General features: G+C 36.6%; 3 protein-coding genes across 3 annotated transcripts in view; all 3 read left to right on the forward strand.

The window, feature by feature from the left end:
* LOC144661647 (lysophosphatidic acid receptor 3-like) overlaps positions 1 to 13,768 on the forward strand; it is a 668,415-nt gene that overhangs the window by 62,158 nt on the left and 592,489 nt on the right. The gene's annotated exons all lie outside the window — the stretch shown is intronic.
* Positions 7,367 to 8,648, forward strand: LOC144661674 (trace amine-associated receptor 7c-like). Its single transcript, XM_078522485.1, has one exon. The coding sequence runs from the start codon at positions 7,367 to 7,369 to the stop codon at positions 8,237 to 8,239; it is 873 nt and encodes a 290-aa protein (XP_078378611.1). The 3' UTR covers positions 8,240 to 8,648.
* On the forward strand, positions 9,638 to 10,568 carry LOC144659155 (melanocyte-stimulating hormone receptor-like). The gene has a single exon (XM_078519597.1). The coding sequence runs from the start codon at positions 9,638 to 9,640 to the stop codon at positions 10,499 to 10,501; it is 864 nt and encodes a 287-aa protein (XP_078375723.1). The 3' UTR covers positions 10,502 to 10,568.

Here is a 13,768-nt window from a genome sequence, read left to right on the forward strand (position 1 = left end):
TGAAATACCTTAAAATGTTTTTTTCAGAGCCTATAACAGCCAAGGCGAATAAAAGGCTAAATTTTGATGGTCGCTACAACGAAAAACTGCACAAGTTGACGAGCTCGGCACACAAAAACCGCCGACCGCAACAGAAAACTATTATAATCCCATGAAAGGTGGTCCTTAAAGGGTTGTGAAATCATGTTTGTTTTAATATTTTTTAAATTTTCAGGTTTGGAAAAATTTATGTCTCAACATCCGTCAGATCGCGTTTATAAACATGCCAATGTACCCTGACTTTGCTGGCCTTTAATTTCCAAGTCCAGACCAGTCCATTCTAAATTCCACCTGAATTCTACTAAATGGATGCCAGGGAGCACAGAAATCTAAAAATACCTTGCACTTCTTACCTTCTTTCGTCACAGCGACTTCTAACTTTTCGTGTTTTAAGCGAATTTTTCACAGACATTATGCAAATGAGGTTGTAAACCCAACTACGGTTGTTTTCAACAAAAACGGTTAAATTGTAAAATTTCGACATTGTAGGTGAAAAATACAAGGAGTTTTATAGAAAGAAAAATTTCAAATGATATGAGTGGTTAAAATTGACGAATTAAGTTGTCTTGAACTTTGCATGCTTTTATGACAAATGTCACAATTGATTTGCAAAATGTGTTGTCTGCTGAACTTTGACCGATGTTTTCAAACAAACCGTTCTAACTTTTTGGAACTCGCTGTTTTTCATTTAAAAATGGAAGAACAAATAAGTTCTTACTAAATCTGAAAGCGTTCAAGGTGTAATATTTGAAAAGTCCTTCAGTTTTAACTGGTCAAACAAGTTGGAGTGATGTAACTATTGAAATAAACAATTTGTGACCTTGTATTTCAGTTGACATGTTTTGTTGCCACTTTATAAAGTTGCAGTTTTAGTTAGTTAATCTGCTGTTCAAAGTCACTTTCATAAACTTGTTTTGCATAAAGCAGCAATCATTTTTCCTAGCCAGAATTCCCGCGGTCTTTATGGTCACTTTTTTTCCTTAAGCTTCCTTAGCGCTTTACAACTTTATTTGCGTGACTTTTCGTGTTTCATGCAAACAAGATTTGCGTCGGCAAAACCCGACGGTTCGTACCGTCAAAATTCTATTGCCACAATTCACGTTACCAGCTGTTAGGATGTCCAAAGACATTTGAAATTGTCATTCTGTAACTAGTTTTATTCATAGTTTAGTGTATAGTGTGGTATAATGGCACGAATTTTTAAATAAATGTTAGAGACAGTTCTCGGGTAAGTATTGTCACTGAGATAATGTAATTAGTTTGAGCCAAAGTTTTGTAATTGGCTCCAAAAATAAAATTTCAAAACAAGATGTCGAGCTTTTTGTCGCAAACGGGAAAGTGTGGCGATTCACGAGGCGTTTCAGGTCTTTTCTGCTTGCTTCAGTGCGATGAATCGATAGACAGCCACCTCGCTATTATACATTTATCGCGAGAGGACATCACAGAATGGCAAATTATCTTGGCCAGAGCTGGCTTTTTCGATTTAGAGGAGTCGGTTGTCGCAAAAATGACCGTGTGCGCCAAGCATAGGCACACATTTGGAAAGTTCTGGCGCCCAAGAACAGCTTTCCTATATCCAGCGCACCAAGGACGTCCACGAAGAAACCAGTAGGGGCCAAAGAGCCGATTTTCCGTAAATCTGGAAATGTCAAAGGCTATTCAGAAGATGTACGGTGTTTTCGTTCAAGTCGGATCCGGTGCGTAGAGAGTTACCATACAGTGCCGTAGCAAGGGGAGGGGCCGGGGGAGGGGGGCGTGCCCCCGCCAGTTTTTTTCCCAAAAAGGAAAACAAACCTGTATAAAATGTTGAAAATACAATTTTATCTCCCGAGAGGTTTGAAACAATAAACATTTGTACTTCTTTTCATTTTTTTTAACGTATGTAGGGCGATGCACAACAATATTAAACAGCCAAAAACTAAAACAAACCAGAAATCGTGACAACAATGTGAAAAAAATGTCTCAAAAATGTCAAAATGTCTCAAAAATGTCACAAATTCGCAATATGCGTAAATCACAGATAGCTTTTGGAGAGCGCTGGAAATAGCCTTTTCAAGCCTCTAGATTTCAAAATTTTCTGGGAGGGCATGCCCCCACACCCCCTAGCGGCTCGCGCCTATGGCGCTCGCGTGCCGTTATTTGCACCTCGGCGCTAAATTCTTCTCAAGCCTTTGTCGGTACTTCCAGGTTACGCGGTTGGTTCAAATTCTATAATTGCGCACTAAGACGACATTGTTAGATAGCTTGTTTTAAATGCTGTTCAGACAAATACATGTAAAATAAATTATTTAAGAATTACGAAGTTAATAAGGAAGGGTTTTTTTTTATAACTGTTGAAACCCCTCCGGCCCTTTCTTAGTTTTTTTTTGCCTTTGCAATTAGGGGTGGAGCATAAGATGAATGGGAGAGGGTGTAAATCCCAAAAGAAAGCAAAGACCCAAAAAAATTTCTAGCGAGCACCAAAAAATATCTTGTTAGGCTGTAAGAAAATAAAAAAAAACGAGCATCTAAAATTCATGCCCCCTCCTCCATCCCCCCGCCCTATAAAAAATCTAACAGTCCTTAGGCTATCAGCCTTGACTAATCAGACTATTCGGTTCCTATTGTCCCTTATCTCTACTAAGTGTACTTAGTACTTAGTATTTCTACTTAGTGCCTGTTTACAAGCAGGTAGGGTAACCCTAGTGCTAGGGTTTCCCAGGCAGGAGGGTTACCCTAGCGTTCCCACATTTCATCTTTTTTTCATCGACGTGTTTACAAGGCAGCTAGGGTTACCCTAGCACTAGGGATAACTCACTTACCCGGGACAACTTTTTTTTTGGCTCCAAGAAGCTAAATTTGTTTTAAAATACCGAAAAGCCATAAGGTGCGTTTGTTCGAAATATTTAAACTTGAACCTCCTTTTAAATACCTAAATAACCGATATCCCTTCGCTTTCATTTACCTAAACTTGTGAGATTCCTACTCTTATATACCTAAAGCATGAAAATGGTACCCCTTTCGGACGGAGCCTCCCCGTTTAGGCCATTATGGGGGTAACCCCTCCCTCCTGAGGGCGGGGTGGGGGGGGGGGTCAGAGACGTTTCTGGTTATAATCTTAGGGGTAGTTGTGCAAACTGAAATTTGTTTAAGGCGTGGTAGCACATCTAAAAATGAAAACTGCATGGATATGCAAAAAAGTCGAAAGAAACTAGACGAAGAACCAGATTAGTTATAATTGTTTGGCCGTGTCACGCTAGTTTCCGTTTTGACCGATTGATCTAAATGTGTGTCAAGAAAACAGACAAGTGCTTTTTGAGTAGAGATTTTCTATGAAAAGTATTTTATTTGCAATGAGAAAGAGTTTTTTTTCTTTTTTTGGAAAAGAATGACATAATCTCAAGGTGTAGTAAATTGTACCGTGTAGTAGCAACAGGGATCAGAGACGTTCTTGTTATAAGCTTAGAGGTAGTTGTGCAAACTGAAATTTGTATAAGGTGTGGTAGCACATCTAAACATGAAAATCAAATGGATAAGCAAAAAAGTCGAACGAACCTAGATAAAGAACCACGCGATCGCGATTAGTTCTGAACAGATTAGGTATAAATTACTGGCCGTGTCACGTCAGTTTCCGTTTTGTCACGGTTAAAGTCGCCCCAGTGATCTATAAAGTTTGAGTCCAGGAAACAGACTTGAAAGTATTTTTTTCAGTAGAGTATTTCTATGAAAAGTATTTCATTTGCAATGAGGCAGTGTTTTTCTTTCCTTTTACGGAGGAGAATATATCTCGAGCAGTGGGATGATAATTAAACGTCGATATTCACGGGTTTGTGAGTATAAGATGTGTGTAAATAAAATTAAGTTCGCACGAGCGAGCTTTTGTGTTAAAATAACTTACTGATACACAGAGTAATACTAAAATTTACTGATGTCTGTGTATGTAACAAAGAAGTTAAAAATGAAATTCATTAGGAAGAAAGGCAATTAGGGCCACAAAGTACCGTCCTCAGCTACGGTAACAGGATAAATTAATTTTTTTTTAACTTCGTACATTGATGTCAGTAATTAAATTAAAATGTCACGAATCCTAGATTTCAATGTGTGGTGGCTAAAATTGAACTTATTACATACTGAGAAAATGCTCAGATTCCAAAAGTATCAAAACTGTTAACTCAACAATAGAAATCAGCAAAACCTAAGAGTACACAATCCAACTAGTAAGTTTACCTGACCAAGTTTAGCAGACAGCGAAACTGCATAATTAATTCGTAACAAATTCAAAGTTCCAGGACGAATAATTCATTTAACCGATTAAAACGTTTACAAGTGATCGTTCTGTGAAATGACTTGAATTTTTGACTTGGAATGCTGTAAGTCAACGATTAAACCGTTTTTGTTAAAAACAACCGTTGCTCGGTTTACAGCCTCATTTGCATAATGTGTGTGAAAAATTCGCTTAAAACACAAAAAGTTGGAAGTCGCTGTGACGAAAGAAGGTAAGAAGTGCAAGGTATTTTTAGATTACTGTGCTCCCTGGCATCCATTTAGTAGAATTCAGGTGGAATTTAGGATGGTCTGGTCTGGACTTGGAAATTAAAGGCCAGCAAAGTCAGGGTATATTGGCATGTTTATAAAAAGCGATCTGACGGAGGTTGAGACATAAATTTTTCCAAACCTGAAAATTTTAAAAATATTAAAACAAACATGATTTCACAACCCTTTAAGGACCACCTTTCATGGGATTATAATAGTTTTCGGTTGCGGTCGGCGGTTTTTGTGTGCCGAGCTCGTCAACTTGTGCAGTTTTTCGTTGTAGCGACCATCAAAATTTAGCCTTTTATTCGCCTTGGCTGTTATAAGCTCTGAAAAAAAAATTTTAACGTATTTCAAAAAACTAATGCCGTTACATTTACTTATAAACCAAGATGGTTCACTGGGCAAAGTTTGAAGGAAAACTTCTTTCCGACCCGAAATGCGATGGTCCGCTTTAAAGGACATCGCCACTTAAAAGTACTGAGTGTATTTGAAATTTGTAGCGTTTGGGTATGTGATAAGGACCCGACATTCTTTATATGAGTTCTTGGTCTCACTTTTAGATGTTTTGTGAATGGATCGATGTATTCCTTTAGCTGTATTTAGTCTATTTAGTGTGTCTTCTGAAAGCAAAATATCGGACGGAGGACAGTTCGGTTATCGTCGCACTGCACCGTACTGTAAAATCGTTTTTCATCCTTTCTACTCTCAAGGTAGCATGGGTGTGACACAGCGTTTTCCTTCTCAGACGGGCGTTTGTTTCTGCCTGCTCTTTAAAAAGAGTAAGACAGAGTCTCCTTCTTTTGTAGTGAAACCTTCTAGTTTCTTTGAAAGGTCTCGTTTCAACTTTTTTTTCCAACAGTAAACCAGAGCCTGCGTTGCTACTTCATTTCTACCGAGAGTATTCTTAATTCAACGTCTTTTTTTCTGTGTTTTATCGCTATTTTTACTTTCTGTCACCCGCTTTCCTCGGAGAAGTAAAAACAAAAGAAAAAAAACGCTTCAGTGCTGCCCAGGCGGGCTCCAATCCTGAAACTAGCTTAGAAGTCATCAGGAGGAACCATGGCATCCAGTTTCAGCCCCTACTCCCCAACTGCCCTCTGCCGTGGTAAGACCCTTCCCTTTGGGAGGCTTCAAAAGAGCTGGTGCTGACTGGGCTGAATTTTTGTGTCCACCAAACTGAGGGCAAATTTATGGAATTTATTAATTGGAAGTTTCAAATCAAATTATGAGTCACTCTTTGGCTAGGCTAACCATTGCTGATGTTATGGTAACGTACGTCGAAAATAACGTAACAGTCATTTTTCAGGTCTACCATTACTTGAACAATTACATTGGGCAAACTACTTATAATTATCAAAGTTACTATCTACATTTGTGCAATACCTTTCTGAACTTAGTCCAGCCTGTGGTCGATCGCACTGGCTTTGCATCCAGTGTTACATTGAACCTGTATAACATCATTCGAGTTAGTGATGGGTCACGTATAACCGTAAATTTATTCTTCCTTTATTTCCAAGCAACAACAGTTATCATATCAATAATATTAACATACTGTTAGTTACTTTTCTTGAGATCGTATGAGGTTTTTTAGCCAATCTTTCATATTTGCTCTAAGCAGTTTCCATGTTAGAAAAATAAATAATCATCGCAAATCTTTCGGAGTTGATACAGGGAAGAATTCTTTTCATCCTATGTTTTGTAACGTAACATCGTAGTGATCAACAAGGGAGAGTTACAAAAAAATTGCCATGCAAATTTTTTATTCAAGGAACCTTTGCTTTGGCAAAAGTATTACCTTTCGTGTGAAGTATCTACGGGAAAGGGAGCGACTCCAAAAAAATACACAAAAATATGTAAATGTACTATATTACTGTAAATAACTACCAGACTTAACGCTGTAATAATTGAATGTCATCAACAAAACTTATTATGCACGCAATACCTTCAGTCAAGAGAATACTTATAGAAGCTTGTGTCAGGGTAAAGTAATTATAATCTCGACCTTGTCAGCCGCAATGGAGCTCGAGGTTAAATTTTTTTTACCGCGATTGTAAACGTCACTTAAATTTATGATTCTAGCTGAACTAAATCTAAGAATGTGTAACAGCACATTAGACTTTTACTGCCAAGAATAAACAAACTTTATAATTGAGAAAATTCGTTTCTTATTAGAAACCATGCATATGGTAAATAGAACTTTGTTTTGAAAAATGTTTATACACATGCTTTTAAATGCATGAGAAACGCGACAGCTGTCTGCCTTATCGTGCTGTAAGCGAAAATGATTTGTGAAATGTTACAAATTAATTGGCGCGATTGTAAAGTCACTTGAATTAATGATTTTAGTTTTTCTAACCTTTAGAAAAAGCCCAAACTTCAATGAGATGTTATCTCGTTAGAGACAATACATATAGTGAATTAAGAATTTGTTATTTGTCAGTACTTTATATTCAGAGAATCCTTTATTGGATTCAATACGGAAATTTTAACATGGCAATCGCGACATCTGTGCTCTGGAAATGTGTTCACATATTTTATCAGTATAAAAGAAACAAATTTGTTTTCAAATGCAGCTAATTATAATTGCAGCTCGCAATGCTATTGGAAGTTGTAGATTTTATTTTCATATGCGAAGTCTTTATTTGAATGCGTTGTATTAAGACAGCACCAGCTCTAACAAACGCATTAGTAATACAGCAGGCCGAGGGCGGATGCCACTATGTAGCCGAACTCGACTCATCGAGAGCGATCGAAAAATCCACAGTTTAATACCAAGCTACGTCAAGGAAACGGCTGAAAACGCGAAGAAGTAATGTACAATACAGCTGCTGTTGTAATCATATTTGCTGTTATATTTGAGTCTTTGATCATCATTGTTGGCAATCTTTTCACTATATTTGTGTTCTGGAAGCACCGCAACAGACTGAAGCGAACTTCCTTTCTTCTTATAAACTTGGCTGTTGCGGATCTACTTGTTGGATTCACAGAACCAATAGTGATTGGGACGTATAAAATTCCTCAGCAGATCAAGAAACCAAGCAACAACAGCACTAGTTATGGATTTATTTCCATCACATTTCAAACAACCTTTTCTTTTGCATCAGTATTTTTCCTTGTATTCATTTCCCTGGAGCGTGCATATGCTTTGATTTGGCCGCTCCGCCATCGAGTAGCAAGCACCAAAGGTTACATTTACAGCGTCTTTTGTGTTTGGGTGGCTGGAATATGTGTAGGTGGATTGTCCTTGCTAGCTGCATACGATATCCTAGATTTGGTACATTGGATAGTTGCTTTTTGCGCCATTATCATTCTTGCTTTGACTATAATCTGCGTGTCTTATCTGGCAATCCGAACAAAGCTTAACTGCAGAGTTCCTCCCACTGGCACGACTCATTACAACGAAACTGTCCACAATCAAAGCAAGAAACTTTCCAGGACTTTGTTTGTTGTGATAGCTGCGTCTCTTGTCTTTTGGCTTCCCGGGTCTGTGGTTTACTGCATTCATTTTCTGTGTTCTAGATGCGTTCCTACTCCTCTGCTTCACATTTCAGCCATGTTACATGTGGCCAATTCTCTTGTCAACCCAATCATTTACAGTTTTAAAATTCCCATATTTAAAGAAACTTTGAAACGATTAAAGCTTAAAAAGAAGTCAAAACAATATAGAGTTAACGATAGATCTTGATAATTTTAATATTTGTTTAGAAAGCTGCAATTATCATGTTGTAATAATTGTAGAATTTTTTTACTTGTATCATTTAATTTTAGCCGGCGCTCTATTGAATGTGTCATTTGCCCGCCTTTAGCGGTGACCATGTTCACATCATATTGAAAACTCGCTGGGATGGATAAGCTTTATTTTTTAGCTTGTTCAGTTTGCACAAAGTCACTCGTCAGGTGTCTAAACGTGTTTGCTTTTTAAAGTTTGCATTGTCAATTACTTATCTTCTAACTTTAGCAGTATTACGAAATGACCCATTTTTATTTTAACTGCGCATGCTAAAATAAAAGAAGGCACCGCCAAATGACAATTAAAGTAAGCAAGTGTTTTTAATTCTAGCAAGCGAAAGTTTAGTTTTAATCTAAATAAAAAATGTATGAACATCACCATTGTAAACAAATGAAAACTTGATTTAATTTTTTGTCAATGCAATTTTGTCTCTCTTCCGTACCTACTTCGAAAAACGTGCACTTTTTATATTTATAGCGTGCTTAACCATAAGATAATGAGTGCAAAATTTAGGCAAGATTGCAGAGATCATAAAAGTTTATGCCCTTAGCTAAACTTATAGAGTATTTTATGCATCAATTGACCGGAGTGGGGCCCAAAAGGAAGCAGTTTTCCAAATTGGAAATAAACAGCATCTTATAGCAGATAATGCACAAAGTAATCAAACCAACATTAATTCTATAATACAAAAATATGATTTCATTTCTCGACAAGTAGGCACAAGTTTTTGTCTGGTGTAATCAACCGTTGAGCCTCGAAATACTAGTGGTTAGACATGTTCGCATGATTATTTTATGCTGACACTTTGAAGGAACGAACATCTACTGTAAAGCTTCCCAAAATTCATAACTGAGAAAATTCTCCAAACATTACCGGGATGACATGTTTATATTATGAAAAAGGCATATAGTGAATACAACAATTGTTGTCTGTCATAACTTAAGGGTAAGAGTATGTTCGATATACATTTTTGACACGACAATCATGACAGCTGTGTAGATGAAACGTGATCACAGCATTTGATCGTGCAGTGGGTACATACGTTTTAGAAGATACGAAGATTAAAAATTATAGCTCGCAATACCATTGGAAGTTGTAGATTGTTATTTTTCTTGTGTGACGTTTTTATTTGATCCTGTTGTAATAAAACAGCGCTATCTCAACCAACAAGTACATATACAATACAGCAGGCTGAACGGGCGGTCACAACTGATTAGGGTTAGTTTGTGATGGCAATCTTTGCCAATTTGTAGCCCAAGTCGACTCACCGGCGAAAAAAAAGAACAAAGCTACTGCATTTTAATACCAAGCCTGTTTCAAGTAAGGCTCGATAACTCAGTAACGTGAACAGTCATGTCTTATACAGCTATTACTGTTATTATGTTTGCTGCTGTAGTTGAGTCCCTAATCATTATTGTTGGCAACATCTTCACCATATACGTGTTCTGGAAGCACCGTAACAGACTGAAGCGAACTTATTTTCTTCTTATAAACTTAGCTGTTGCGGATCTACTTGTTGGATTGACAGAACCAATGGCGGCAGGAACGTTTTATATCTCTCAGCATATTGACGAATCAAGCATCGACAGCAGAGGAAATATTACAAATGCGTTTCAAACAATGTTTTCTTTCGCCTCAATATTTTTCCTGGTACTCATCTCGCTGGAACGTGCATATGCGTTGATTTGGCCGCTCCGACATCTAGTGGCAAGCACCAAAGGTTACATTTATAGTATAACATTTGCGTGGGTTGCTGGAATGTTTGTAGGAACATTTTCCTTGCTAGCTATGTACGACATCTTGAATTTTGTATATTGGACAGCTACATGGGGCTGTATCGTGGTGTTATGTTTGATCACGGTGTACACGTCTTATCTGGCAATCCGAACAAGACTTAACAGCGGTGTTCCTGCCATTGATGCTTCTCATAACAGACAAAATGAGCCACAGCAAAACGCTAAATTGTCCAGGACTCTGTATGTTGTCATAACTGCATCATTCCTCTTTTGGTTTCCAAGTATCGTTGTTTACTGCACGGATATCTCTGTTCGGTGTGTTCCACTACTCGTATTTTACTTTTTCAACACTTTTCGTTTGGCCAATTCTCTCGTTAATCCCATCATTTACAGCTTTAGAATACCCATGTTTAGGGAAACATTTAAACGAATGAAGCTCTGTAAGCAGTCAAGACAATACACAGTTAATTATATACGTTGACATTTTTGTTAAAACTTGCACAAAGACAGCAACGGAAAGGAAGAATCAAACGATGGCAGGGTGTTGTCACAGGATGTTTTGCAAAATTAATTGTAAAATGAAAAGCTAAATTGAAACTTGATTTATAGTGGCTTTTAAGGTTAAGGCAATTAGTGCCGAGGCTTCTACAAAATCTACAATATATCGAAAATAACTATAAATAGAAGATAGTGTCAATGGATTACGGATGTGAACTTATGATCACGTCGTTTTTAGTAGTCCCTTAACTGAGGCACGGTCAGCGTCCATTTCTACACACCAAAGTGTTTTTTGTATTTAAGTTCTTGTCTGGTGATTTTTATGTCTTAAGAACAAAGTTTAGGAATTTTCGTGACTGTGAACGTGAATTGAACTTATCGATAATAGAACTAAAATATTTTGATCTGTCAACCGTGGGACATCTCGTGTCTCAATCTTGACATTTGCCCTGTGAGGACTACTACTTTTATTACAACCAAAACCCATTTCTCGGCAAACCGAGGTGTATGTTCTTTTAAAAAAAAATTGTTTATGGATCTTAATCTCAAACTAAGGAAAGATAACCTAAAATATGTGCATGTTATTAAGCAGCCAAAAAACACATAAAAGTAGCGCTGTTAAATAAAGAAATTGTCAGAAGGTAAACTGCAAACCATGAATCTTAGGAAGAAAGTAGAAGAAGCCAAATGATGGAAATCAAGAGTAGAAGAAAGTAACACCCTATAAGCAACAACTTAGTAAAAAGAAAAGGAACTGTAAGTAACATACTATGTCAAACCACTGGCAGAAACTCCAAACCCTTTAACAGTGTTGTCATAATTGTTGGTTCAATGAAAAACGAACGAACGACAATTTAGTTTTCTATAATTGTTGAATTTGAAATTTGTCTCCTGAATTTTGCCACTGAATTTTTATTAAGTCGCGGCGCTTATTCGAGTAAATGCGGTATTCAATTGTCAGTCAAGGTGTGATAGCTGCGCTGAAAAGTAATTTTATCGATAGCGCACTGGTACTCATCTCTTGGCTTATTTGTAAAACTTGAAAGCTGTAGATTTTACATATGTTATAATATTTTTATTTGTTCTTGTTATTATAAGCACCAAATCGAGACAATAGTTGTGACAGCTGCGTCTATTGTCTTTTGGTTTCCGTGTAGTGTCATTTACATTATCTATTTATTTTCTGTGTTTCAGATGTGCTCCTGATTTTCTGCTTCACATTTTGAACGTGTCTTTTGACCAATTCTGTTGTCAACCCACTAATTTATAGTCTTGGAATTCCCAATTAAGAATGTTCTATATAGTATTTTATACAACAATTCATCCGCCGGGGGTCCAAGAGGAAGCACATTAAAATTCCCAAATTTGAAATAGACTGCATCTATTACCAGCTTTGCACATAGTAATCAAGTCAGCTATTTGTTATACAATACATATCTAAAATTAATTTCAAATGAAGAGAAGATCCTCGCAGTTATGAACACAGTTGCAAAAATTAAGCCTGAAAATTCAGGCTTGCCGGGACTCGAACCCTGACCTCTGTGATATCGGTGCAGCGCTCTAACAAATTGAGCTACCAAGCCAACTGGGAGCTGGTAAATATATTGGTTCGTAATATACCCGGGAAAGATGAAGATGATATAATGAATATGTGAAGTCATATTTTTGAACTGCGGATGAAGAATAAATTAAAAGAGGATCCTCGCAGTAATGAACACAACTTAAGCAGTTGCAAAAATTAAGGAGGATTTTCTCTTCATTTATTCTTCATCTGCAGTTCAAAATAATATATGATTTCATTTTTATTTTAAATATATGATCCTCCTGCTTAAGTTGTGTTCATAACTGCGAGGGTCTTCTCTTCATTTATTTTCCATCGCAGTTTAAATATATGATTTCATATATTCATTATTTCAAAATTAATTTTATAGCACAATCGTGTCCGGTTTTATTTTTCGCACAGTAGACACAAGTTTTTTTTTGCCTGATTTAATTAACTCTTAAACCTCGAAATACTTGTTGGGTTGACCGAAGCACTAGCGACTGAAACATGTAAATAGCATTTAATCGTTTTTGGTCCCTAGAAGAACGCAGCATCAACAACACGACTTATTGAAATATTATGACATTTATCATTTCACATCTGTTTTCGTTTGGCGAAATCTGTTTTCTGTTTTCTTTTGTCAGTCCAACCATTGGTAGTCTAAGATATTTCATGATCGGTGAAACATTGAAACGACTAAAGCTTCGAAAGCATATAAAACAGGGCATTGAAGAACAACTTATTAGACGTAAAATCCATACCCCACCCGCGGCTTATACCTTTATAGCCCACAGCAGGCAGAATTATCCCGCCTGGGTGTAGTCTTTTCCGCACTAAATGTATTCTGGTCTCTTTTTGATTTTTCATTCGGAGCTACCTCCAATCTTTCTGATTTTATCCAAGTAAGTGATTTGCATGATTAGAGACACCCAGTTTTTTGTTTATAGCATGCTTAACGGTAAAGCAAAATCTCAAAATGTTGTACATTAAAGCAAAGCTTTGAGAAATTATCTGTAAATAGCGTAGTTAAATTTTAGTCTGTTTTTATTGTAAATATCATTTTAAGTCTTTTTATTATTATTATTTTTATTTATTTTATGTGTCCCCTATTAGTAGAGAGTGTTTCACTCTCGGCTAGAATTCCTTGACACATTAATAAAGTTGTTGATTGATTTATTGATTAAGAAAAATTAATGATGATTTTAGTTGAAGTAAGAAAACTTTGAAGAAATGAACATCTACCGCAAAGCTTCCCAAAATTTGTAATTGAGAAAACTCTCCAAACATTATATTAAGATGACATATCATCGTATTTTTATTTAAAAAAAAGGCACGCAACAATTGTTATTTGTCAGCATATTATATTAAGATTCTGTTTAATATGCAACTTTAGACATGACAATGGCGACAGTTGTGTGTAGGAAAAGTGATCAAATATTTGATGGTTCAGGGGGTTCATTCGTTTTGTTAGATGTTAATTAAAAATCACAACTCGAAATGTTATTGGAAGTTGTAGATTTTAATTTTTCTTTTAGGAAGTTTTTATTTGATCCTGTTGTAATAAAACACCGCCATTTCAACAAATACATACAGCAAGCACGGCGAGCGGGCGGTCACAACTACAACTGACTACGGTTATGATTGCAATGCTTGCCATTTTGTAGCCCAACTCAACTTATTGCGAAATCAAAGTCTCTTCGAGATATC

Source organism: Oculina patagonica, chromosome 7 (assembly GCF_052425735.1).
Source record: "Oculina patagonica isolate OP01 chromosome 7, crgOcupat, whole genome shotgun sequence".
Lineage (NCBI taxonomy): Eukaryota > Metazoa > Cnidaria > Anthozoa > Scleractinia > Oculinidae > Oculina > Oculina patagonica.

What these genes read in the sequence shown, in the direction of transcription:
- LOC144661674 (XM_078522485.1), top strand. Translation starts at nt 7,367, where the DNA reads ATGTACAATACAGCTGCTGTTGTAATCATATTTGCTGTTATATTTGAG.
- LOC144659155 (XM_078519597.1), top strand. Translation starts at nt 9,638, where the DNA reads ATGTCTTATACAGCTATTACTGTTATTATGTTTGCTGCTGTAGTTGAG.